We start from the raw sequence: 24,234 nt of genomic DNA on the forward strand, positions 1-24,234 counted from the left end.
ATAATGTTTAAACTAGAAATATATTTTGTTTCCTTCTATCAAAAGAATTGCATAAAACATAACTCTTTGAGTACCAAAAATCCACTGAAAATGGTTAAAGGAATAGTTAACCCAAAAATGAAAATGTTGTCATTAATTACTCACCCTCATGTTGTTCCAAACCCGTAAGACCTCAGTTCATCTTCCAAACACAAATTAAGATATTTTTGATGAATTCTGAGAGCTCTCTGACCCTGCCAGACAGCAAGGGTCTTTACACGATCAAGGCCCAGAAACATAGCAAGGACATCGGTAAAATAATCCATGTGACATCGGGTTCAACCGTAATTTTACAAATCTACGAGAATACTTTTTGTGCACGTCACCCTAGCGCTATTTTGGAGAGTATCCACTGAACGTAAATTGCGTATGCGGTTTTGTGTTAGCTGCATCACGCGGATATGTTGTTTTCGTTCAAATCAAAGCATAAATGATGTGTGCAGCTGACACAAAACAGCATACGCAATTTACGTTCAGTTGATACTGTCCAAAATGGCTCCACAGGGTGATGCGGAGAAGACGAATTGTTGAATAAAGTCGTTTTTTTTTTTGCACACAAAAAGTATTCTCGTAGCTTCGTATAATTGCGGTTGAACCCCTGATGTCACATGGATTATTTTACGATCTCCATGATCGCTATTGGGATGTGAAGAGACTTTCAACCAGCATAACAAAAAATGTTTCTGAAGACAATCACCTATTGCGCCTTTAAGATATCTTTTAATACTTCTTGAGTTACAGGCATGCAAACTTGAGGCAAAAAACACAAGAAGTGCTTTTTGCCATTTCTGAACTGTCACCGTCGGCATAAAATGAAACAATGATTGCTAAAGTCAACAGATTTCACTAAGAGACCTACCAATCTCAGTGTAAAAATAAAATAAATAAATAAAAATATATTTTTTTGGATTAAATTGCTTCTTGTATGCTTAACCTTTTGAATTAAAATGTTTAAAATGAAATCGAGGGTGAAGATGGGGAATGAATCCGTGTATCATTCGATCATTCGTTTTTTGATTTAATATTGAAAGTAGTAAAAGGACTTCAAAACCAGAAAGACAAGAATTAATTTCTCACCAGTTATGTCTCCTGAGCTTTGAGCAAAAAATATTCCTCTTAGGTTATTGAACCTTATGTTTGTGTATCAGGTCAGAAACGTAAGATGAGGCTGCGAATGCCCTCTCTCCGTGTCAAGCGGCAGCCTTCCATCCCTACGGACCACTTTGAGGGAGTGGTGGTGGACTACCTACAGGTACATGCAGGCATATGCGACACACATCTGAGTTCATATTGCCACAGACACATGATCTACAACTCCCCCTCTGTGTGTCCTGCAGCCCTCTCATGAGGAGGTGGCCCTGAAAGACCTCCAAATGTCTCCAGACAGCTGCTTGAAATCAGAGACCCAGGCCTTGATTCAGCAGATCCCCTCCACATGCGGCTTCTCATCCCCACTCACACGGCCCTCAGACCGGCTAGAGCCCAGCGGACCCCCTCTCAAACATAGCCACTCCAGAGAGAGCGTCCCCAGCCTCCGTCGGGCCTCCTCGCTGCACGACATGATTCAGCAGATCCCCTCCACATGCGGCTTCTCATCCCCACTCACACGGCCCTCAGACCGGCTAGAGCCCGGCGGACCCCCTCTCAAACATAGCCACTCCAGAGAGAGCGTCCCCAGCCTCCGTCGGGCCTCCTCGCTGCACGACATCGACGGCATGAGGGACCAGTGGAGCGGTATGAGTGTTTGTGTTTGCAGTCATCTAGTTCCTAGTGTAAACAACATATTATCACAAACATTGACTGTGCACGAAACTTTATTATTTATATATTATCAGACAGTACCGGGGTAAAAAAGACCTCAAGGCAAGTTTGAATCTAGTGTCAGTGTAACATCTTGTCTTTGTGTGGTTTGCTGGTTGATTGACAAAATAAAGATGATATCTCATATCACAGATTCACAGTTTGATTTAGTTGTTTTATACAACTTATAAATCTGTGTTTACCAAGCATTATTCATTAAATATACTCTTCTATCTCTAAAATTCACTCACATTTGTTCTAGATCATCAGATGTGACGTAATGGGGATATAAAACACTTAACGTAGGTTACTGTACTAAAAATACCAAGAAAAACCCAATTTCTCTCAGACAATACTTGTAATAAACATTTACTGCAAACAACACCATAATTCACGAAAAAAAGTTATTTGACATTTTTCCTTCTCCATAGAAATCCTTTCAAAAGAATCACTTTAAAATGATAAAACTATAAAACACAGAATTTCTCTTAAACCTTACTTTGTCTACAAGCAAAAGGAGGATGCTATAATCACAAGACAAATCACATTTTCCTTAATAGAAATCCATTATAAAGTAAGGGATTAACATAGAAATATTGTATATTGTAAGATTAGTTTTTTTTGCAGAAAATATTTATTAAAAGGAAAATCTCTAAATTTTCTAGGACAGTAAGCCACATTTTCATACTGTAAAAATTCTTCAGCAAGGATACATCATTGATTGATCTAAAGTGACAGTGTTACTGTTACTTTTTATCAAAGAATCATGAAGAAGTGTATGTCTCTGAAAAGGTCACTCAAGTCACGCAGGTAATATAAAAAGTACTTGACAGTTCATCTACGTATTTCATGCAGGTGTATATATTCATGCAGATTCGGGATATTGTTCCTTATCTTTCTGTTCACTTTAGTGAGGCCTGGAGATTTTGTCATCTAACCCTATTTATTTATGGCGTTGTCGATATACAGGTTGAGATTTAAAAAACAAACAAACAAATAACTGTAGATTGTAGAAACCTAATTAAGGTAAAAATTAAAGCTGTCAATCAAGTTAACATTTTAATCAAATAAAATGCACAATGTGCCAATTAACTAATCTAATTAATTCCAATTATCATATGATATTTGATGCATACACTACTGTTCAATAATCACAAGACAAATCACATTTTCCTTAATAGAAATCCATTATAAAGTAAGGGATTAACATAGAAATATTGTATATTGTAAGATTAGTTTTTTTTGCAGAAAATATTTATTAAAAGGAAAATCTCTAAATTTTCTAGGACAGTAAGCCACATTTTCATACTGTAAAAATTCTTCAGCAAAGATGCATCATTGATTGATCTAAATTGACAGTGTTACTGTTACTTTTTATCAAAGAATCATGAAGAAGTGTATCAGCACAACTGTTTTCAGCATTGATAATAATGAGAAATGTTTCTTGAGCAGCTAGAATGATTTTTAAAAGATCATGTGACACTGATGACTAGAGTAATGGCTGCTAAAAATTCTGCTTTTTTACATTTGAAAATATATTAATAGAAAATATTATTTTAAATTGTAATAAAAATAAAGATATAAGAGATATAAAGTCATATTGTGAGATATAAACTAGCAATTAATTTTAAGATATAAACCTAAAAGTAAAACTAAAGCCATAATTTTGATTGATACCAGCTTCCATACTTTGACTTTCCAATATGGTGCAAAATATTTGGTCTTCCAAAGCCACTGTGTCAGTATATTAACCAGTTGTAGTTGTTGTTGTAATAACAGTTGAGAAAACACAAAACACGTAAACATTATTGTCTTTATCCTTGGATTGCAGTGTCATTAGGAGGATAAAGTGTTTATGACAAGGGAAGTGTGAGTGAAATTTAGTGTTCTTTCTTGTTTCTTGTTTCATGAGCATTTAGATATGTGATTTATGAGCAGGGGGCCTCCAGCCGGGATGGAGCGGAACAGATACTTGTCAGCTTAATACTGTACGCAGCCCCGTTTGATCACCTCTATGGTCTCTGCTGTAATTAAACTCTTCCATTAGCATTGAACAGGAGTACCATGATCGAGTATAGGATGTGCTTTCAATGGAAATTAAGTGTTATATTTGAATTTATCCTTGACTACATAATAAGTCTGATCAAAACCAATTAGCCTAAAATGGCAGAAGTATTTAATAAAAATTAGCTAGTATCCTTTTATAATGGAGTTTGTGGAACAACTCCAAAAAAGCAGCACAAAGCGTAATGAGCATAACAAAGCGGTCCATTTGAGCATGTTAAACTGTAACATTTAAGTCTCTGGAAGTCCAGAATGAGGCTTGTTGGCTCCCTGGTGAAATGGCCACATGTGGTGGCCTGACAGGCCTATTTCTGTAGCTGTAGTCCTAATCAATGCTTTTGTGTGACTGTGATTACCCACAGCCACCCCTGATGTGCCTGCCGCTATGCATGTGTGTGCGCATGAGCTCTAAATAGTTTATCCTGTCATTTCACAGGTGTCCGTATGACTCATAGGTCTAAATGAACACTTTTTCATTGTTGCATTCATAAACAGTGACATTACTGGCATTGCAATTGGCAGACGCATACAGGATGGTAGTGTCATGATGGATGTCACACGGCATGACACTGTTTTAATCAAACCTTGTGTTTCGTTGGCTGTTTTCTTAGGTGTGATATTTCTTTTTCAGATATGAAGCCCAGTAACCTGAACTCCACCTCAGACTCTGATTTGATGCGGCACCGCGCTATTGGCCACATCCCTCAGGTGACGATATCCTTCGGCTCAGACCGTGTCAGACCACCTTCCCCCACCGAGATCGAGATCATAGCACCCAGCAAGATTAAAGACCGCACACAGAACGTCTCTGAAAAGGTCACTCAAGTCACGCAGGTAATATAAAAAGTACTTGACAGTTCATCTACGTATTTCATGCAGGTGTATATATTCATGCAGATTCGGGATATTGTTCCTTATCTTTCTGTTCACTTTAGTGAGGCCTGGAGATTTTGTCATCTAACCCTATTTATTTATGGCGTTGTCGATATACAGGTTGAGATTTAAAAAACAAACAAACAAATAACTGTAGATTGTAGAAACCTAATTAAGGTAAAAATTAAAGCTGTCAATCAAGTTAACATTTTAATCAAATAAAATGCACAATGTGCCAATTAACTAATCTAATTAATTCCAATTATCATATGATATTTGATGCATACACTACTGTTCAAATTTTTTGGGGTCGGTAAGATTTTTTCAGGTTTTTGAAAGAAGTCTCTTATGCTCACCAAGATTGTATTATTTGCTCAAAAATACAGTAAAACTGTAATATTGTGAAATATTATAACAATGTAAAACAATAGATTGTTTTCTATTTTAATATATTTTTAAAATGTAATTTATTCCTGTGATGCAAAGCTGAATTTTCAGCAACATTGCTCAACATTGATCTTCAGTGTCTATATATATACACACACAGTGGGTATTGAAAAGAATCACTCCTCTTTAAAATAATCACATTTTGTTGATCTGCAGCCTAAAATGAAGACTGACACAGTTTTTGTTTTATCCAGCTGCCTTTACTCAGTACAACTTATAACATCCAAGTGAAAAATATAACACCAACATGTCAGATTTTTGATCACCACCTCCTAAAAATTACTTGTCAACTCAATCAGGTGTAGATAATCACCTTCTCAATGGCACACAAAGCCATTTGACATTCAACTGTGATCAGCTGTGATCATTTTGATCAGCTCAGCATGAAAAGAGCTTTCCTGGAGCATTTCCTTGGTAGTGCAACTGAAGCAAACATTCAACTATGGGTGGCAACCTAAGGCACTGTCAAAAGACAGGAGATGGATACAAAAAAATTCAAAGGCTTTATCAATGCCTAGAAGCACAGTGAAGTCTATTATTAAGAAGTGGAAGGTATCTGGTACAACACAGACCCTCCCTGGATCAGGACGTCGCTCCAAACTGGATGAAAGAGCCAGGATGTGGCTCTTCTCCATGCGATACGAGAATCAATACACTGGCCCCAAATTTAGGTGCTCTAAATAGATTTTCCTGCTCCCAGCGTCGCTACTTCATGGCTCCTCGAGGTGGCACTCAACAAATGAATGAGGGAATCATTCTGTTACAGGTTTTTAATAGGATGGCGGACAGCAGTGTGAGTAAAATGATAGATGCCCCAGCCATATTTAAGTCCAAAGTCTGGACCCACCTCGGCTTTTATACCATTGATGGGACAAACAAATTCAACAAAGCGTACACGATATGCAAGAACTGCATTATTTGCATGTGCTTTAAAGCCTTTCCGGTTAAACATTTAATTTGTGTGCTGTTCTGACTCTCATGTTGTCCCAAACCTGTATTAATTTCATTCTTGTGCTGAACGCAAAAGAAGATATTTTAGGTAACCAAACAGTTGCTGGTCCCCATTAACTTTGATAGAAGGAAAAAAATACTATGGAAGTCACTGGAGACCAGCAACTGTTTGGTTACCCGCATTCTTCAAAATAACGTTTATGTTCAACAGAAGAAAGAAATTAATTCAGGTTTAAAATAACTTGAGAGTGAGTAAATGATGTCAGAATTTTCATTTTTGCAGAATTTTTAGCAGTTTGGACTTGAATAAAGAGAGAAACTTGCACTTAACCTTTTCACAGGCATTTTGTTTTCATAGTTAGACAGATATTGGGATGTATCATTATAGGATTGTCTACCAATGTATCAGTTATCGCTGAATTGCTGTATGATGTACCCTGTGATTTCCACCCCTATTCCCAATGCACACAAACTTCCCAGATTCCTGAGTGCCCTGTTGTCCCCTCAACTGTATCGTAAAATGGTTCATTACTCGAAGCATTTCAACACATTGCACACTATTGACATGTTGTGGCCAAAGGTGGAAAAAGGTGCCTTTGCGTCCCAGACATCCCAGCCATTTTTGGACTCTTTCATATAATAAATCAATTTGTGCAATGAAAATTATATAAAGCAATAAAAAATTAAAATGTCATTGTACTTACACAAAGTGTGAATAAATGTGTCTGAGAATAAATTTATATTAAAAAAATAAGCATGGCTCAAAATAAATGAAGATTGTTGTGGAATGGTCAGTTGAAGTGCTTGTGAAGCTGAACATGCACAAAACTTCACTTGTAAATATTTATTCGTATTCTGATTGTTTCTTATCAAAGAAGTCAATGACACTTAAAACCTGCGCAATGGGTTTGCGTTATTTGAATCAGAATGCAAAGCAATCATGTGGTTGAGTGCGAAAACAAAGCTTCAGAGGTCACAGATCACTTGGTTATGGCAAAACAAATCAAGCTCCGGTACAGTGCTTCACTGTGAGATATTTTTTGTTTTTTTTGAGACAAGCTTCGAAGCCTTGGTGCCGAATGTCACATCACTACTGTTGGTTGGCAGCTTTATATCGACCAATGGCCACCCTGCCCTCTAAGACATCCGCATCGGCTGTCAAAAAAACTATATATATATATATATATATATATATATATATATACATACAGGGTGCGATTTGTGAACAAACCAGAGGGGGGGATGTTTTGAAAAAATATATCAAAAATCACAGTGGCGCTATAAATATATAGATTTTTTTTGGCAGCTGTTACAGAAATATTTTTACAATAAATATTCTGATTTGACCTTGAGATTAGCTTCAATATTTGACCACTATTTATGATAATACTTTACAATGACACTAATAGTTTTTATTTCTGCCAGGAATGCAAAATCAATCGGGAGTGAATGACACAAACCTGTACATATTCAATTGCGTTTATTTTAGATCAGTGCTTCACTACACAACATACAAACTCCAAAAGTGCGCACATTGTGTATTCGCACGTTTACCTCATATTTCTTTAAATAGAATAGAACCATAATTTCTTAATGACTCGCAGAAAGACGATTCTCTGCCAATCCATCAGTCAATATTGCGGGATCATAATTCCCACATTACGGTGATGGTAAACTTTTACTTTCTGTCTCATAATACATTTATTTGTCAGTTTATTATATACAATATTTGCATTAGATCACAGTATAGTGAGTTTTGAGCAAAAAACATTATGTATTAATCTCATACTGCCACTCTGAAATAGACTAATGGTGCGTGCTGACTTTCTGAAAAGCCCTGCATGGATTAAGGCGCGTGAACCAGGATCACGAAACCCAGACAGTCTTTATTAAGTGGGAGCGCTGACAGTTAAAGTCCATTTCTGATTTTATTGTCGTTTGTATTTTCATGTAGCAGTATTTTTTTGCTCTGTATTTTTCATGCTCTGTTGGTGGGATAGCATCACCCAGGGGATACATAGATACATAGACCAGAAGGGGGGAAATCCCCCCCCCCTACAAATCGCACACAGACACACACACACACACACATATATATATATATATATATATATATATATGACTGCATATTTTTAAATGTAGACACACACTCACACACAAAAGATCTGCCCAAGCTTTCATCAATCCTCATCAGCCAATAAAAAGGTCGGTGACATCCTTTACATGATTTACTATTTTGTAACATCTCCACACACGTCAGTTAAGTGACCTATATACAGAGACCACTGAGTTCTGTGCTGATGTGGGCAGTGATTATTTGGTTGTTGTGTAGGGAACGGACACACTCTGACACACTTTTCTACCCCTGTGTTTTCTGTGTGATTATTGCAGTGTACTGAGTATACTGAAATTCCTGCCTAAGTGTTTAAGTTACTGCGCATTATGTATTTCACATAATGATGGCAAAGATTGTGTGGGCCCCTCATGCCATGGTTCATATAAAAGGGTAACACTTTATTTTAAAGACCAATTCTCGCTATTAATTAGTTGCTTATTAGCATGCATATTACTAGCATGTTGGCTGTTTATTAGTACTTATAAAGCACACATTAATGCCTTATTCTGCATATTTTAGATCCCTTAATCCACCCCTAAACTTAACAACTACTTTACTAACTATTAATAAGCAGCAAATTAGGAGTTTGTTCAGGGAAAACTCTTAGTCAATAGGGAACATGTGTTCCCTATTCTAAAGTGTTGCCATATAAAAGCCTGAAAGATGATCAGAACAGTATGCAATTGCATTCAAAGTTGAGAGATAAAGTAATACAAAGTACGAAAGTACATAAACGAAGGGTGCAGTACAGCAGAGAGAGAAGAAGAATCAAAGAAAGACATTGAAAATGACGGAGAGAAAGAGATTGTATTGGTGACGTCTCTCTCCAGTTAAATAAAATAAAATAAACATAGTAAAACACTAATATTGTTGTACATATAGTCAGAAGGAAGATGAAGATTAGGATGAAACAATACGAAGTTTATTGAAAGACTCAGAAGGATATTCGAAACTGTGTGCATAGCACAAACAACAACCGACAACAGAAGAGTGAAACAGAGCAACATATATACAAGGCAAATGAGGGAACTAATGAATAACGCCTGTGATGATTAATGAACATCCATGACAACAAATAAATTACAAAGGAATTACAGAATACAAACTAAAAGAAACTAAAACAACATAATGGTGAAATACCCCCCCCCCCTTCCAAAAGGTGCGACCTAGTGCCATGACAGCAAGGGTAAACAAATGAACAAATGAGGGAGGGATGGTGAGGGCTCTGGAAGAGGACAAGGAGTGGGCAAAGGACTGATGACAGGCTGGAGAGCAGATGGGAAAGGCCAGATGATGGGAGGAGCATTGATAAGTGGTGGATGACGATGAGACCCTGGTGGCAAAGATGGTGAGTGTCCGATGGCACAGACCCTGAGCAGAGCAGAGATGAAAGTCCCCGGCAGCGTCGATGAAGGGAGGACCCATGGTGGAGGTAAGGCTGATGACACCAGGGGGCCAACTGACAGAGACGACACCAATGGAAGAGAAGGCCCGGGGCAGAGACGGAGAGCCGAAGTGCCGGGGTGACATCGAGGGTCTTGAGGGCCAAGGCGGAATTGGGACCCGGAAGACTGCAGTGAAGCTGGAGCGACTGAGGACCAAGGTGGAGCCGGAAGGAAGGAGGAGCCTGATGGAGCCAGAGGGGTGGAAGGACGAGGTGAAGCCGGAGGAGTGGAATCCCATAGCGATGGATGGATGACGACTGATCAAGGTGGAGCCGGAGGGACGAGGGAGCCTGGTGGAGCCATTGGGATGATGGGCCACAGTGGAGACGAGGGAGCTAGGAGCCGATGGGTCGAAGGGCCAAGGTGGAATCCAGGCCTCGGAGGCTGGAGCCGAAGACAGGGGATCTTCACGCCAAGGCAGTGCTGGAGACTGGAAGACCTGCAGCGAAACAAAGCTCCAGGATGGCGCTGACTGAGGGTGAGATGAGGGGCAATGGTAATTAGCCCCGATCCAGAACAGTGACTTTAGGATCTCGTCGTCAAAAGGGCTGGTGACGGCAAGAAGGCAGATGTCTTTGGTTTAGAAAGTTAAGAAAGTTCCAGTTCTCACAAGCAATAGTGGTAAATCTCACAGAATAATCCATTTAGGAGGTCAGTTGTTCCATAACGTATAGTTCGAAGGAAGGAGAAGATTAGGATGAAACAATATGAAGTTTAATAAATGACTCAGAAGGATATTCACAATCGAAACAGTGTGCATAGCACAAACAACAACCGACAACAAAAGAGTGAAACAGAGCAACATAAATACAAGGCAAAGGGAACTAATGAATAACACCTGTGATGATTAATGAATGTCCATGACAACAAAAGAGAAGCGGGAAACTGAAACCAAGGAACACAGGAATTACAGATTATAAAATAAGTTCCCAATACTGACCCCAAACATTAATTATGAAGGATGGGAAAGTATGAAAAGGATGTTGTTATGCACACTCAGTAAAACTGCTCAAAAAGAAATCTGTAATTGCTCTAATAATTATGCATGTTTCTGCAGTAAATATGCACAATAATCTGAATAAATAAGCCTGTGACATATGCAGGCCCCAGTGCAGCTGCGACATTGTGAATCCCAGAATATCAGTGCCAAGCATATAAAGTATAGATAAAAGTAAAACTGTTCAATACATGAGCATCATTTACAGTCTCCACCCGTTCACTTTCTTTAAACAATTTCTTTACTGAAATGGAGATTTTCATTATTTTACTATTTCTTGTTTTACACTAGATCATATTGTTAATAATAGTTATTAAAAAAGGTTATATTTAAAAAAAACTTTCAGATTACAAAAATATGTTTTGTAGTATTGTTAATTCACTGTTTGTGATGAAGGGATTTCATATACTACATGTAATGTAACATGATAAAAGGCACACAAAATGATAGTCATACAGTGTGAGAAGTCTATGTGAGAAGTGCATCTTTTGCAGTGCCTGCATCAGATCCATATTCTGTCTACACAGTCTAATCATTACACAAATGGGATGGCCATCGTCCATTCCACACCTTTATCAGTATGTGTGTGTGTGTGTGTGTTTGCGTGCATGAGGAAAAAGAGCGCGTGTGAAAGGGCGGTGTTTCCCTGTGTCAGTTCTCTGTGTGTCTGTCTCAGCACGGCTCAGAGAATGCCACCATGAGCTTGAAAGAGAAACTTAAGCCTGTAAGTACCATCCTTGCCTTGAACTTTTATTTATCTCCTCTTCATCCGCTCTCTATTTTCTTACCTTTGCTGCTTTGTTTCTCTTTCACTCTGTTTGATTTTCACCTCTCACACCTGGTTAGGAAAAAAAAATAGGTCAGGACCAGGATGGATTTGACTGACAGCTGATGCCACTCACATAGATCACTGTTAATAGTGTTGTTTCAGTGTCAGACTCTGTTGACTTTTTGTGACTTGTGAGACATATGCAAACTGAGACTATTTTTTGCCTGAGGTTGCGTCCCTTTATTTTGGCTTTGTCTTTATTTCTTTGTTTTGTCTTATTGCCGTTCACCATGTGTTTGTTTTATTTGTGGTAGTGGCGTGTAACTACATGTCTTTATTTGACTTTTGTTTGTTTTTCCATTTTGTTTTTAGTTTTTTATTCCCGTTCACTATGTGTTTGTTTTATTTGTTGTGGTTGCTTTAACATGCCCCTTTGTTTTGTTTTAGTTTTTTTCATCTTTTTTTGTTTGTTTTCTCTTATTGCCCCTCCCCATTTTTTGTTTAGTCTATTGTATTAGTTTGTGAACACATCCTTTCGTGCATCATGCTTATGTTTTGCATGTTGAAGTGCAATGTTGCGTGTTAAAAGCAGTTTTTTCAGAGAGGTGGATTTTTTTATTTTATACAAACAACATATAGCATTAAAAACACGTCATGGAAATGTTACACTGACCTTAGCTGTACAAGATAAAGCTGTTGGTGAAGTTTTGCACAGTGCATTTTTACTTTTGTGTATCTTTGTCTGTGTGTGTGTCACTGAGTTTGTGACTGTAGTCAGCATGCAGACAGTGAGAATGGATTTGCCTGGTTCCATCATTATGAAACAGAGTGTTAGATTATATCAATAAGCACAGATATCTCGCTCCAGTGAATTCGTGTGTGTGCATGTGAGCGCCTTCTGTCATTAGGATCTCTTCAGCACATGGATTTGAATGTGTGCTCACACAGTGTATTTGTGTGTGTGTTCACAGACATGTGCAGACTGATAAGAAAGGACTGTGACTTCACATGATTAGTAAAGGTTGATAGTGTTACAAAAATATGTATAATATGCAGTGCTTTAAATGTGAATAAGATACTTAAAGTGAGAATGGACGTATTTGTTTTGATGATTGCAGTGTAGAATTTTTTTATCATTCACTGAAAATGTATGCTGTTTTGTGTGTGAGCGGTGAATAACACTTTTCAAGGTTGCTGACTTCTTGCCACATGAAATTGAGCAATAAGACTGTGCTTGTGTGTGTGGGAAAGGTTTTGCCTACTGTATGCCTCCCAACTGATAGCAAAATTCCACTGATTGCAAAATCTGAAATTTGCCAATACTTCATATGAAGAAGAAAAAAGATGAATAAAGATACAAAATAATGTCTGAATGGATATAAAGATTTATGTGCAGTGCATATTCTGGAACAATGGAAGTTTTATAAAGGCTGGGCTATTGATTAAGAACAAAAATGAGCTATTGATACATTTTAATTTCTTTAATTACTTTTTTGGTGCTTCTGGAATAAATGTCTGGAAAAAATTTACAAATAATTTCACATTATTTATGCAAAATGCACAACAAATGCTGCCCGCACACTGAATGAAAACCAAACCACGAAGGTCTACCACAAATATATTTATTCATCTTTATTTTTGACTGGCATGGTGAAATAAGCTGAGTTGAAACATTTACCCAATGGCTTGTTTGAACTAATATTTTGAATGAGCTTTTATTTTTATATTTTCAATTTTAATTCTAGTTTAAGTTTGATTAATTCTGTTGTGTGCCTTTGTCATTTTTATTAGTTTTTGGTTTGATTTGTTTTTATTTCAGTCTTAGTTTTAGTAATTTTAGTGCTTGAACTTAAAACAACATGGCAAAATTGGTCATTTTCATTTACATTTTTCATCTAATACTTATAAAATATAAATATTAGATGTGGTTGGATTAGATTTTATATCAGCTTTAGTAGTTTCAGTTTACAATAAAAGTTTAGTACTTTCAGTTAACAATAACACTGATTGAAATAACACTTTGCCCTTTTTTCACCATGCTAGTCTAAAATAAAAATAAAAATATTTTTAATAAACCTTCGTCTATAGTGGATTTTGAGTTTTCGTCCTCCATGCACCTGTGGATGCGCTAATCTTCGGAAACAGAAAAATTTGTTCTATATTAATGTATTGATTTAGCCCCCACATATCTACATCACTATGTGGGAAGATTTGCATAACGCCGCCCAAATGTTCACGCAAAGAAAGAAGGCGTAACTTTTATTCTCGCTGTAGTATTGTGCCGCTGCCGCCATGCCATGGAGATGCTGTGTTTCGTTGTGAAAGCGAAACTACTTTGTTTGGTCTTCCAAAAGAGGACGATATCCGCTTCGTCATGCCTAGAGCTGATCTGTGCTGGTCGCTGTGGAAATACATCAAATTCACGCTGTGGATCGCCAGATCGGCTTTCACTGTGGACTAAGTGGAGTCCAGCCCGGGTTGTCACATGTGGTTGCCGCAAGCCCGCCGGCTCCTTCGTCGATTCCACCGGCTGCGCCATTCTCAAGCCCACCGGCTGTCGCTCACTCGGCATGCCGGCCTCCGCTCACTCAGCCCGCTGGCCGTTCCTCACTCTACACTCTTAAAAATAAAAGGTGCTTCAAAAGGGTTTTCAAGCGATGCCATAGAAGAACCATTTTTGGTTCCACAAAGAACCATTCAGTCAAGTTGTATTTACAACACTGTTCCAGAACACTTCAACCCAAATATTCAGATGTGTGCAGCACATTTTATGGAGGACTGTTTCCTGATCCTGCAAGAGTAGACTACAATGCTGGCTGTTCTGACTCACAGACTGTAAGTAAGTTTTTTATATTTAAAGAATTTGCCACTGATGATTCAAACGCGAGTTTTGGGCAGTGTAGTGTAGAACTTGTTGTTTGTAATTTCTCCGATCACAACTGCAGACATGGTTTTATGTTTACGCAGAGCGATGCAACGCAATGCATAAAAAGATAGTGTAAAATTCATTATAATCCGTAATTATATCTCCACTGGATGCAACAAATGTCTGGCAAAATTAATGCCAAAAGGTTTTAATGTTTTTGTCTCGTCGCTCAGGCCAGACAGGGCATCACAATATGGTGAGGGGCGTAACATTTCCGTCACATGCTTGAGGTATTCGGCCAATCACAACACACTGGATAGCTGGCCAATCAGAGCACACCTCACTTTTCAGACCGATGAGCTTTGTAAAAATCTACGCGTTTCAGAAAGGCAGGGCATAGAGGAGAAACAATAATGTACAATATGTGGAAAATAATGTGTTTTTTTTAACCTTAAACCGCATAAACACATTTCATTACACCAAATACACAAAATAATGTTCTTTTTAGCAACATCATATGACCCCTTTAAACAGACAAGGGCAACAGCAATAACCTTTCATGCTGTACTTTGACAACTAATCAGTAGGAGACTCTTTCAGCCTTTTTAGGTCTCATTTGGTTTGACCTGTTGGAAATGTTCCACACCCTCCCTCACCACTCCCTTTCCTGTTGATTTTTTCCCCCTGTAAATTGGTGCATTTAGGCAGTTAAGACTGTTTGTTCAGCAATCTCTTGGATTCAGAAAGCTGGCATCATCCATCTATCCTGTACTGCTTTCTTTATTACTTTAGATCCAGTGTGTTTGTATAGTATGTTTGTGGTAAAGATGACTGCGACGAAGTGTCTGTTTTTAAGTAGAGGCTGTGGAGTTTCTTCTATTTCTGAAGAAACTGTTTTTCTGTGGATGTTGTAAGTCAGCATGACACCTTGGAGAACATGGGCAAGGAACCTCTCATTGTCATACCGGTCAGTACAGACTGCAGTTTATGCAGGATGCTCATTAATGTTGTATTCAGAAATATTTGATGAATATGTACATTTGCAGATGTAATAGAAGTATTTTCTTACTTGCATATGATATGGCTAATAGAGAGAAACATTTATCATAAACAATTTCTGTGATGTCAGCTTGAATAGTTGGTAAGTGGTGGCAGGGAAATTGCTTTAAAGCTCTATTCAAAGCTGTTATTTACTTAAATGAAGCCTTTCATCTACTTAAAGGCAATTCTGAGGCCTGAAGTGCTAACGAAAAGTAAACGCCCTGATTTACATTCATACAACCTTAAAAAAAGGAAAACTGCATGCCTTATTACATCGCTTGACAGTCAAACTGCATGAGGCTGTGATTTGCATTAAGTTGTCATGTGTTCTGGAATTTGTATAAAAGTAAAAGGAAAGAAGACTGAAAAGCAAGTAATGCTGTGTGCATACTCATTTATCAGAAGAAAAACGTGCATTAGGTTTGACATTTTATTATTATTATTTGAACATATCTTTGAATACCATGGTATCTCTTATAGTCATTTTCTGCTCTTTATTGTTTTGCTTACGAAACATCCCAAAAGAACCAACTTTTTCCACATGGCTGATGTTCAATGACCAACTTGTAGTTTCCATGGCAGCCAGTGGTTGCCATGGTCATCTGTGTGAGCAGTAATCATGGGCTGCTAATGGTGTATTAAAGGGTTAGTTCACCCAAAAATGAAAATTAGCTTGTGTTTTACTTACCCTCGAAGCATCTTCGGTGTATATGACTTTCTTCTTCCAGACGAATCCAGTCCTGTACTGCTTTCTTTATTACTTTAGATCCAGTGTGTTTGTATAGTATGTTTGTGGTAAAGATGACTGCGACGAAGTGTCTGTTTTTAAGTAGAGGCTGTGGAGTTTCTTCTATTTCTGAAGAAACTGTTTTTCTGTGGATGTTGTAAGTCAGCATGACACCTTGGAGAACATGGACAAGGAACCTCTCATTGTCATACCGGTCAGTACAGACTGCAGTTTATGCAGGATGCTCATTAATGTTGTATTCAGAAATATTTGATGAATATGTACATTTGCAGATGTAATAGAAGTATTTTCTTACTTGCATATGATATGGCTAATAGAGAGAAACATTTATCATAAACAATTTCTGTGATGTCAGCTTGAATAGTTGGTAAGTGGTGGCAGGGAAATTGCTTTAAAGCTCTATTCAAAGCTGTTATTTACTTAAATGAAGCCTTTCATCTACTTAAAGGCAATTCTGAGGCCTGAAGTGCTAACGAAAAGTAAACGCCCTGATTTACATTCATACAACCTTAAAAAAAGGAAAACTGCATGCCTTATCACATCGCTTGACAGTCAAACTGCATGAGGCTGTGATTTGCATTAAGTTGTCATGTGTTCTGGAATTTGTATAAAAGTAAAAGGAAAGAAGACTGAAAAGCAAGTAATACTGTGTGCATACTCATTTATCAGAAGAAAAACGTGCATTAGGTTTGACATTTTATTATTATTATTTGAACATATCTTTGAATACCATGGTATCTGTTATAGTCATTTTCTGCTCTTTATTGTTTTGCTTACGAAACATCCCAAAAGAACCAACTTTTTCCACATGGCTGATGTTCAATGACCAACTTGTAGTTTCCATGGCAGCCAGTGGTTGCCATGGTCGTCTGTGTGAGCAGTAATCATGGGCTGCTAATGGTGTATTAAAGGGTTAGTTCACCCAAAAATGAAAATTATCTTGTGTTTTACTTACCCTCGAAGCATCTTCGGTGTATATGACTTTCTTCTTTCAGACGAATCCAGAAAAATTGTCCTGGCTATTCCAAGCTCTATCATTGCAGTCAGCGGGTGTTGCAGTTGAACAGTCCACAAGTCGTCAAATAAAGCTTGCGCATTCATAATAAAACGTGCCACAGATGGCTCCAGGGGATGAATAAAGGCCCCCTGTAGCGAATCCATGTGTTTTTAAAAGAAAAATATCCAAATTTCAAACGTAATAAACACTTTTCTCTCACTTCCGCTGACTGTCATACACTGAAGCAGTTCCGGCGGATGACGCAGCACGTATGCACAGCGCGTGCGCCTCTGAGCTATGCTAGTCTCGTGAGTTTGTTTATAGGAGCAAAGGAAGCAAAGTTTCCTTACTTTAGCAAAGGAAAACCAGTCTCTTCTTGGTTTATACCTCCCACATATTTTTCTTTGCAAATCCTCGGTTTGTACTTCTAATTAGTGACCGGCATTTTGTTTTGTTCTCTCTCTGCATTCGTCACTGAATGCGCAAGCTTTATTTGACGACTTGTGGACTGTTCAACTGCAACACCTGCTGACTGCAATGATAGAGCTTGGAATAGCCAGGACAATTTTTTTATACAACTCCGACTGGATTCATCTGAAAGAAGAAAGTCATATACACCTAGAATGCCTCGGGGGTGAGTAAAACACAAGCTAATTTTCATTTTTGGGTGAACTAACCCTTTAAAGGAGTGATTTTCTATTGGGCAAAAGCTCTAGCAGAAAGTGGGTCTCAGTGTGAAATAGTTCAGCGGATACATATATAGCCCACTGCTTGCTGCATACTTGTTGACAATATGTTAGACATCAAAAAAAGCACTTGTTGCATAATGTCTTTTATTTTGGTTATCCGTTTATTTATTTTTTGGGCTTTTTGTATCTTTATTAGACAAATGGTTCAGTGAAGTTTTTCTTTCTTTTTTTCTTTCTTTTAAAAATAAAGGTTCTTTTTTTTGGCATCTATGGTTCCATGAAGAAACTTCAACATTCATGGAATCTTTCCATTGACCAAAAGGTTCTTTGTAGCAGAAAACTTCTTCAGATTTTTGTTTTCACACTAAGAAAAAATGGTTCTTTTAAGAACTGTTCACTGAAAGGTTCTTTTGTGGACCCAAAATGGTTCTTCAATGGCTTTGCTCTAAAAAAAAACCTTTTGGAGCCATTGTTTTTAAGAGCCATGGCCAGTGATTGATCTTTGATCAGAGTAGAGGGAGATAATAGAAAGCTGTAGTGACGTGACAGAGGAGGCGTATGGATGAACTGAAGCCTCCCAGTAACACAATACAAACTCTAGCTATTAATGTCTGAGAGTGTGTGAGTAGCTCCGGCTAAAACATTCTTCCGCAGTATTGTTTATTAACCGCTAGAGCACCAAAAGTTGCATAGTGCACATATAATTTTTCCTCATATGTTTTACTATTATGATATATTTATTGTGTGTTTAGATAATTCTCTTTTTGTGATTTATGAATGAAAGAACATCATACAGGTTTGCGACATCTTGAGGGAGAATAAATAATGACAGACTCAAGACTTCAAGGTTTGATTCTTTTTCCTATTTATTTCTCGGTCATTTTTCCTATAGAATTACATTTGCACAACTTCAAGCAGTGTGGTCTATTAACAGAGACAGACTCCCCTGTGGTGCGTTTCTTCAGTCCATGCCCTTTAAAATTTGATCCGGTCTGTAGGACATGGCTGCTGCCCTTCTGTTTAATAATGGCACATGTCAAGAGGAAGAGGAGACTTAAACACAGAAGAGCAAAGCATGAAAGATGAGCAGATGTCTGCATTTCTCACAGTGACTGTACATCTCCAAAGCTTGTGCGGGTTGAAATGGGATATGACAATATAGTTCAGAGCATTGAGTGAAGTGTCTGTTTCTTTAAAATGCCATCAAGATATCATCTAGTGTGCATTGTGTGTGTTTGTTTGGGTCTATTGAGGTATCTTCTGACATTTTATACTGTCACTCATAGATTTCACCTTGTAGTGGGCATGTTTGTTTGTATAATTGCATTTGTTTTGGGGACTGAATCATTGTGCTGACTCATTCTGTGTCCACAACACTAGCTATGCTTCCATCCAGAGTTGCCAGTTTAACTGCGCATTATTTGGAGCACTGCATAAAACATTTGCGAATAAAGCACTGTTTCCATCCTATGTGTTTAATAGATACAATTGTCAATTCCTGTGAAACTGGTCAAAAGTATTAAATGCCTGTGTTTCTTTTTTCCTGCGTAATAAATGACTGCAAAATGCAAAAAATTTAATGCAAAAACAAACACTGTCATGTAATCTTACATTCAGATGTTTGGGAACACAATCATATGAGACAGTTAGGGTGATTATACCTAATAGTTTTGGTGACGGACTTTGGTGCAGGCATTTAAAAATGATTAATTTGACATGATGTGCGATGAGATCGGTGCACTTGTTAGTTCATTTATCCAATCAAAAGATCTGTTGAGGCAAAGTCACATGAAATTTATTCGGTAAATGTGTTTCTTTTGTAGTTTATGCACGTGTCTTGTTATTGGATAAAAATTTTGCACATACGTTTATTTATGCTCATCTTGGCACTTCAATCCATTGTTTTTTTAAGCAATATCCCAAAATTCATATAAAAAGAGGTGGATGGGAATGTAGCTATTGTCACTAATGTCATGGTTTTAAGAACCCTTCAATTAAATCAGCCAGACAAAATATATTATTTTAATATACATTTTTAGTAATTATGTTATGTGCTTTTGTCATTTTTATTTGTTTTTTAATAGTACTATTCAACTTTTATTTTTATTTCAATTTCAGTCTTTATTAAATTTCAGTTAGTAATTTTAGTGCTTAAACTTCAGCAGCATTTCAGTTTTTTATCTAATATTTGCAGCTTATTTTATTTCAATTAACAAAAATGTGTTTTAAAGTTTTTCTTTTAGTTCTTGTTAACAATAATAACCCTGTCCAGATGGCGCAGTTATAATATCTGCCAGCGAACTGTCCATGCTAACCTTGACTGCTTGCATCCATCGAAATTCAATTAAAAACGACCCTTGACATCCTCTGATCATGCTGTTTCTTATAACCTCTCTCTTTCATTCTCTCCCCAGGTACTGTCACTCGGGGCAGATGTGCTTCCTGAGTACAAGCTTCAAGCTCCACGCGTCCACAAGTGGACCATCCTCCACTACAGCCCATTCAAGGCAGTATGGGACTGGATCATCCTGCTCCTGGTGCTCTACACGGCCGTCTTCACGCCCTACTCTGCAGCCTTCCTCCTCAACGAGCAGGAGGACGAGAGGAGACGCACCTGCGGCTACACCTGCAACCCCCTCAACGTAGTGGACCTGGTGGTGGATGTCATGTTCATAATCGACATCCTCATCAATTTCAGGACTACTTATGTCAATCACAATGACGAGGTGGTCAGCAATCCCACTCGCATCGCTCAGCACTACTTCAAGGGCTGGTTCCTCATAGACATTGTGGCTGCGATTCCCTTTGACCTGCTAATTTTCAGATCAGGTTCAGATGAGGTGAGGGCTGTGACATGAGAACTAGGTGGTATATTAATCAATATTATATTTCAAACGCACAGCTAGAACAGAGTGTACAATTGTTAAACTTTCTAATTTTAGAAGAACTACTCAGAGTAGTTAAACCCGTCCTTCCAGCCTCAAACCACGACTCTGATTGGTCTTCTGAAGACTGCACGGCTGCTGAGATTGGTGCGAGTAGCGAGGAAACTCGACCGTTACTCTGAGTACGGCGCGGCAGTGCTCTTCCTCCTCATGTGCACCTTTGCCCTCATTGCTCACTGGCTGGCATGCATCTGGTATGCCATTGGCAACGTGGAGCGCACCAGCTCTGCCCGTGTTGGAGGCATGAAGATCGGCTGGCTGGACAACCTGGCTGACCAAATTGGCAAACATTACAATGACAGCGATTTCTTCTCCGGCCCTTCCATTAAGGATAAATATGTAACTGCACTGTACTTCACCTTCAGTAGTTTGACTAGTGTGGGATTTGGAAACGTCTCTCCTAACACCAACCCTGAGAAGATTTTTTCCATTTGTGTCATGCTCATTGGCTGTGAGTGCACTACATTCATTATCTATATTAGGCATGACAACTAAGGCTTCGCTGGGAACTTCAACAACTTAAACTTTAATATACATAACCGTATAAAGGTTTGGGGTCAGTAAGATTGTTTTGATTGCAAATTGGATTGAAAGATTGACTTATTTTCAGTAAAAATTCATTATTAATTTCATTTTAATTTACATTTTTATTTGAAATTGTTTTCTCAGCTAATATTGACAAACAATGAAAAACAATGTATCACAGTGTCAAGTAACATTTTTTTCAACATTGATAAGAAATGTTTCTTGAGCTGCAAATCAGCATATTAGACTGATTTCAGAAGTATCGTGTGACTGGAATCATGAAGTCTGGAGTAATGACTTATGAAAAATAAGCTTTGGCAACAGAAGATTAAATTACATTTTAAAACAAACATATTAAAATAGACCAGTTATTTTATGTTGTAATAATATTTCTCAGTATTACTGTTTTTACTGTATTTTGATCAAATAAATGTAGCTTTGGTGAGCATAAGCGACTTCTTTCAAAAACATGAAAAAATCTTGCAGACCCCAGTCTTTTAAATGATAGTGTATATATTTTAAATAAATTTAATTTGAGCAAAAATCTTTTGTTTGCACCATGCCCTTGGCTGATGATAATCTTTGTTCTTCTTCCTTTCCAGCCCTGATGTATGCCAGTATCTTTGGCAATGTGTCAGCTATAATTCAGAGGTTGTATTCAGGCACAGCTCGCTATCACACTCAGATGCTACGTGTGAAAGAGTTCATCAGGTTCCATCAGATCCCAGGAGGCCTTCGGCAACGACTAGAAGAGTACTTTCAGCACGCCTGGTCCTACACTAACGGCATTGACATGAACGCTGTGAGTTACAAACACACACACAAAATTCAAATATACCGTATTGTACGGTACGATATACCGTAAATATACCAAGTATTACATGAATATACTTTTATACAGTAATCTTCAAAGTAAAGTGAGAGGGCTTCCGGACCCCCCTGTGTGTTATAAAGCTCCCAAAAGAATAAATCATTTTGATTTATTTTTGAAATGCTACTTTTTTTAACCCGTGGTCAATTTATGGGGTTTAGTTTAAATGTGAAAAATATTGTAAGTTTTTAATGTTGCATAATGTTGTCTTTTTCTCCTATGTGCTGCTACAGGTGTTGAAGGGTTTTCCGGAGTGTCTGCAGGCCGACATCTGTCTGCATTTGAACCGCAGTCTGCTGCAGAACTGTAAGGCATTCCGGGGGGCGAGCAAGGGCTGTCTGCGGGCTCTGGGCATGCGTTTTAAGACCACCCATGCCCCACCCGGAGACACTCTGTTGCACAGTGGAGACGTATTGACCGCACTATATTTCATCTCCCGCGGCTCCATAGAGATCCTCAGAGAGGATGTGGTCGTGGCCATTTTAGGTTTGACTACTTTCTAGTTCTGTTTTATTTTTATTTTTTTCCCCCACCGTTCATTTATTTCAACCCACTTCAGCTTGAAAATTAATATATTTATAATCATATATATAGTTATAATCATAATGAAAAATATTTTTTATCAGTTAAACAAGGCATATTTGTTCAGTGATAACTACGAAGAAAAGCAGATAGGCTGTAAAATCATAGACATAACGGTTTATAGTTTTCTCAGTTGAATGAACTTCCGGGTAAAGATGTGTAAGACTTTCGGTCTTATAGATATGGATACAAATAATTGTACAGATTGTTACAGATACAGAAACTGGCTCTGCTACACACCCCTAGAACACATTGCCTTGTAAAAGTTAAAACAATGACTGGAGATTAATACTCAGAACTAAAAGGATTGGGTCGTAGAGGATCATTTCTTAAGTTCATGCCGCTGCTCATGAGTGTTTTCTAAGGTGGTCCATCCTGTCAGCAGTGTATGGTCCCAACATACAGTAGCCACACTAAAGTGCAGCTTTATAGTGCCCCTTAGTGGTTGAACTCTTTTTACATGAAGCCTATTTGGCACCCAAATGTAATGCTATTCTTTCTATATCTCTATATTTATCTTCCCTTCTAATTATTCCAACTCCTGCCTCTCTTTCCACTGTAGGTAAAAATGATATTTTTGGGGAGCCCATCAGTCTATATGCCAGGCCGGGGAAATCAAGTGCGGACGTGAGGGCTCTGACATACTGTGACCTGCACAAGATCCTCAGAGACGACCTGCTGGAAGTGTTGGACATGTACCCCGATTTCGCCGACAGCTTCTGGAGTAACCTGGAGATCACATTCAACCTTCGAGATGTAAGCCACTCAAACTCACACACAATACGTGGGAAATAAATGTGTGTTTTGGACAATAGCAAGTTGTTATATGTTTTTCAGCATGTGTTTTCTGTAATTATGTGAGTTACTGAAGCTTTAATGTGTATCAGGCAGACAGAAACATGCATCCAACCCCAAGCGAGGACTCAGACTGTGGGTACCGTCGACCCAGACATCGGAGGAACCCTTTACAGCGAAATCGACCTGGTAAGAGTGCCCATCTAGTCCAGGAGGACCACAAAATGTTATTTCGCTGCTGCAATATACTATTCTGATCTCTCTCTTCTCTCTTGCATCACTCAGATGGGATGGACCGAGATGGAATGGACACGTACCCAGTCCAGTCCTGTTCGCCTGTGGGGAACCACCGGGGGGCAATAACGCTCTCACACTGGGATGAGTTATACAGCAATGCCAGTGCTGATTCCTTGTCCAGTGAGGAGGACATGAAGCCCCTGGTATCTGGCCGAGGGGAAATGTACTCACCAGGGACAGAGATGCAAGAATACTCCCCTTCTGTAGTCAGCCTCATGCCAGCCGGCAACAGCACAGCTTCTGCCATTGGAGGACCACTGGGAGGGACACATTCGTACACAGGTAGTAGCAGTGGTGTAGAGGAGGGTATACGCAGGTATACGGCGTATACTCACTTCTTTATCAGTCCGCTTTGCGTATACCCACTTCTAAATCCC

General features: G+C 38.4%; 1 protein-coding gene across 1 annotated transcript in view; it reads left to right on the top strand.

Annotated features, from left to right (window-relative positions):
- The window catches only part of LOC107570755 (potassium voltage-gated channel subfamily H member 6-like), a 39,553-nt gene that overhangs the window by 10,676 nt on the left and 4,643 nt on the right, over positions 1-24,234 (top strand). Inside the window, exons 4-14 of the mRNA XM_016257009.1 lie at positions 1,188-1,291; positions 1,377-1,542; positions 1,690-1,773; positions 4,535-4,737; positions 20,257-20,682; positions 20,821-21,238; positions 21,915-22,114; positions 22,417-22,669; positions 23,328-23,521; positions 23,653-23,749; positions 23,846-24,139. Coding sequence (XP_016112495.1) covers positions 1,188-1,291; positions 1,377-1,542; positions 1,690-1,773; positions 4,535-4,737; positions 20,257-20,682; positions 20,821-21,238; positions 21,915-22,114; positions 22,417-22,669; positions 23,328-23,521; positions 23,653-23,749; positions 23,846-24,139 — 2,439 coding nt within the window. The remainder of the gene's footprint in view (positions 1-1,187; positions 1,292-1,376; positions 1,543-1,689; positions 1,774-4,534; positions 4,738-20,256; positions 20,683-20,820; positions 21,239-21,914; positions 22,115-22,416; positions 22,670-23,327; positions 23,522-23,652; positions 23,750-23,845; positions 24,140-24,234) is intronic.

This window comes from Sinocyclocheilus grahami, unplaced genomic scaffold, assembly GCF_001515645.1.
Source record: "Sinocyclocheilus grahami isolate Dianchi unplaced genomic scaffold, SAMN03320097.WGS_v1.1 scaffold1500.1, whole genome shotgun sequence".
In the NCBI taxonomy this organism is placed as follows: Eukaryota; Metazoa; Chordata; class Actinopteri; order Cypriniformes; family Cyprinidae; genus Sinocyclocheilus; species Sinocyclocheilus grahami.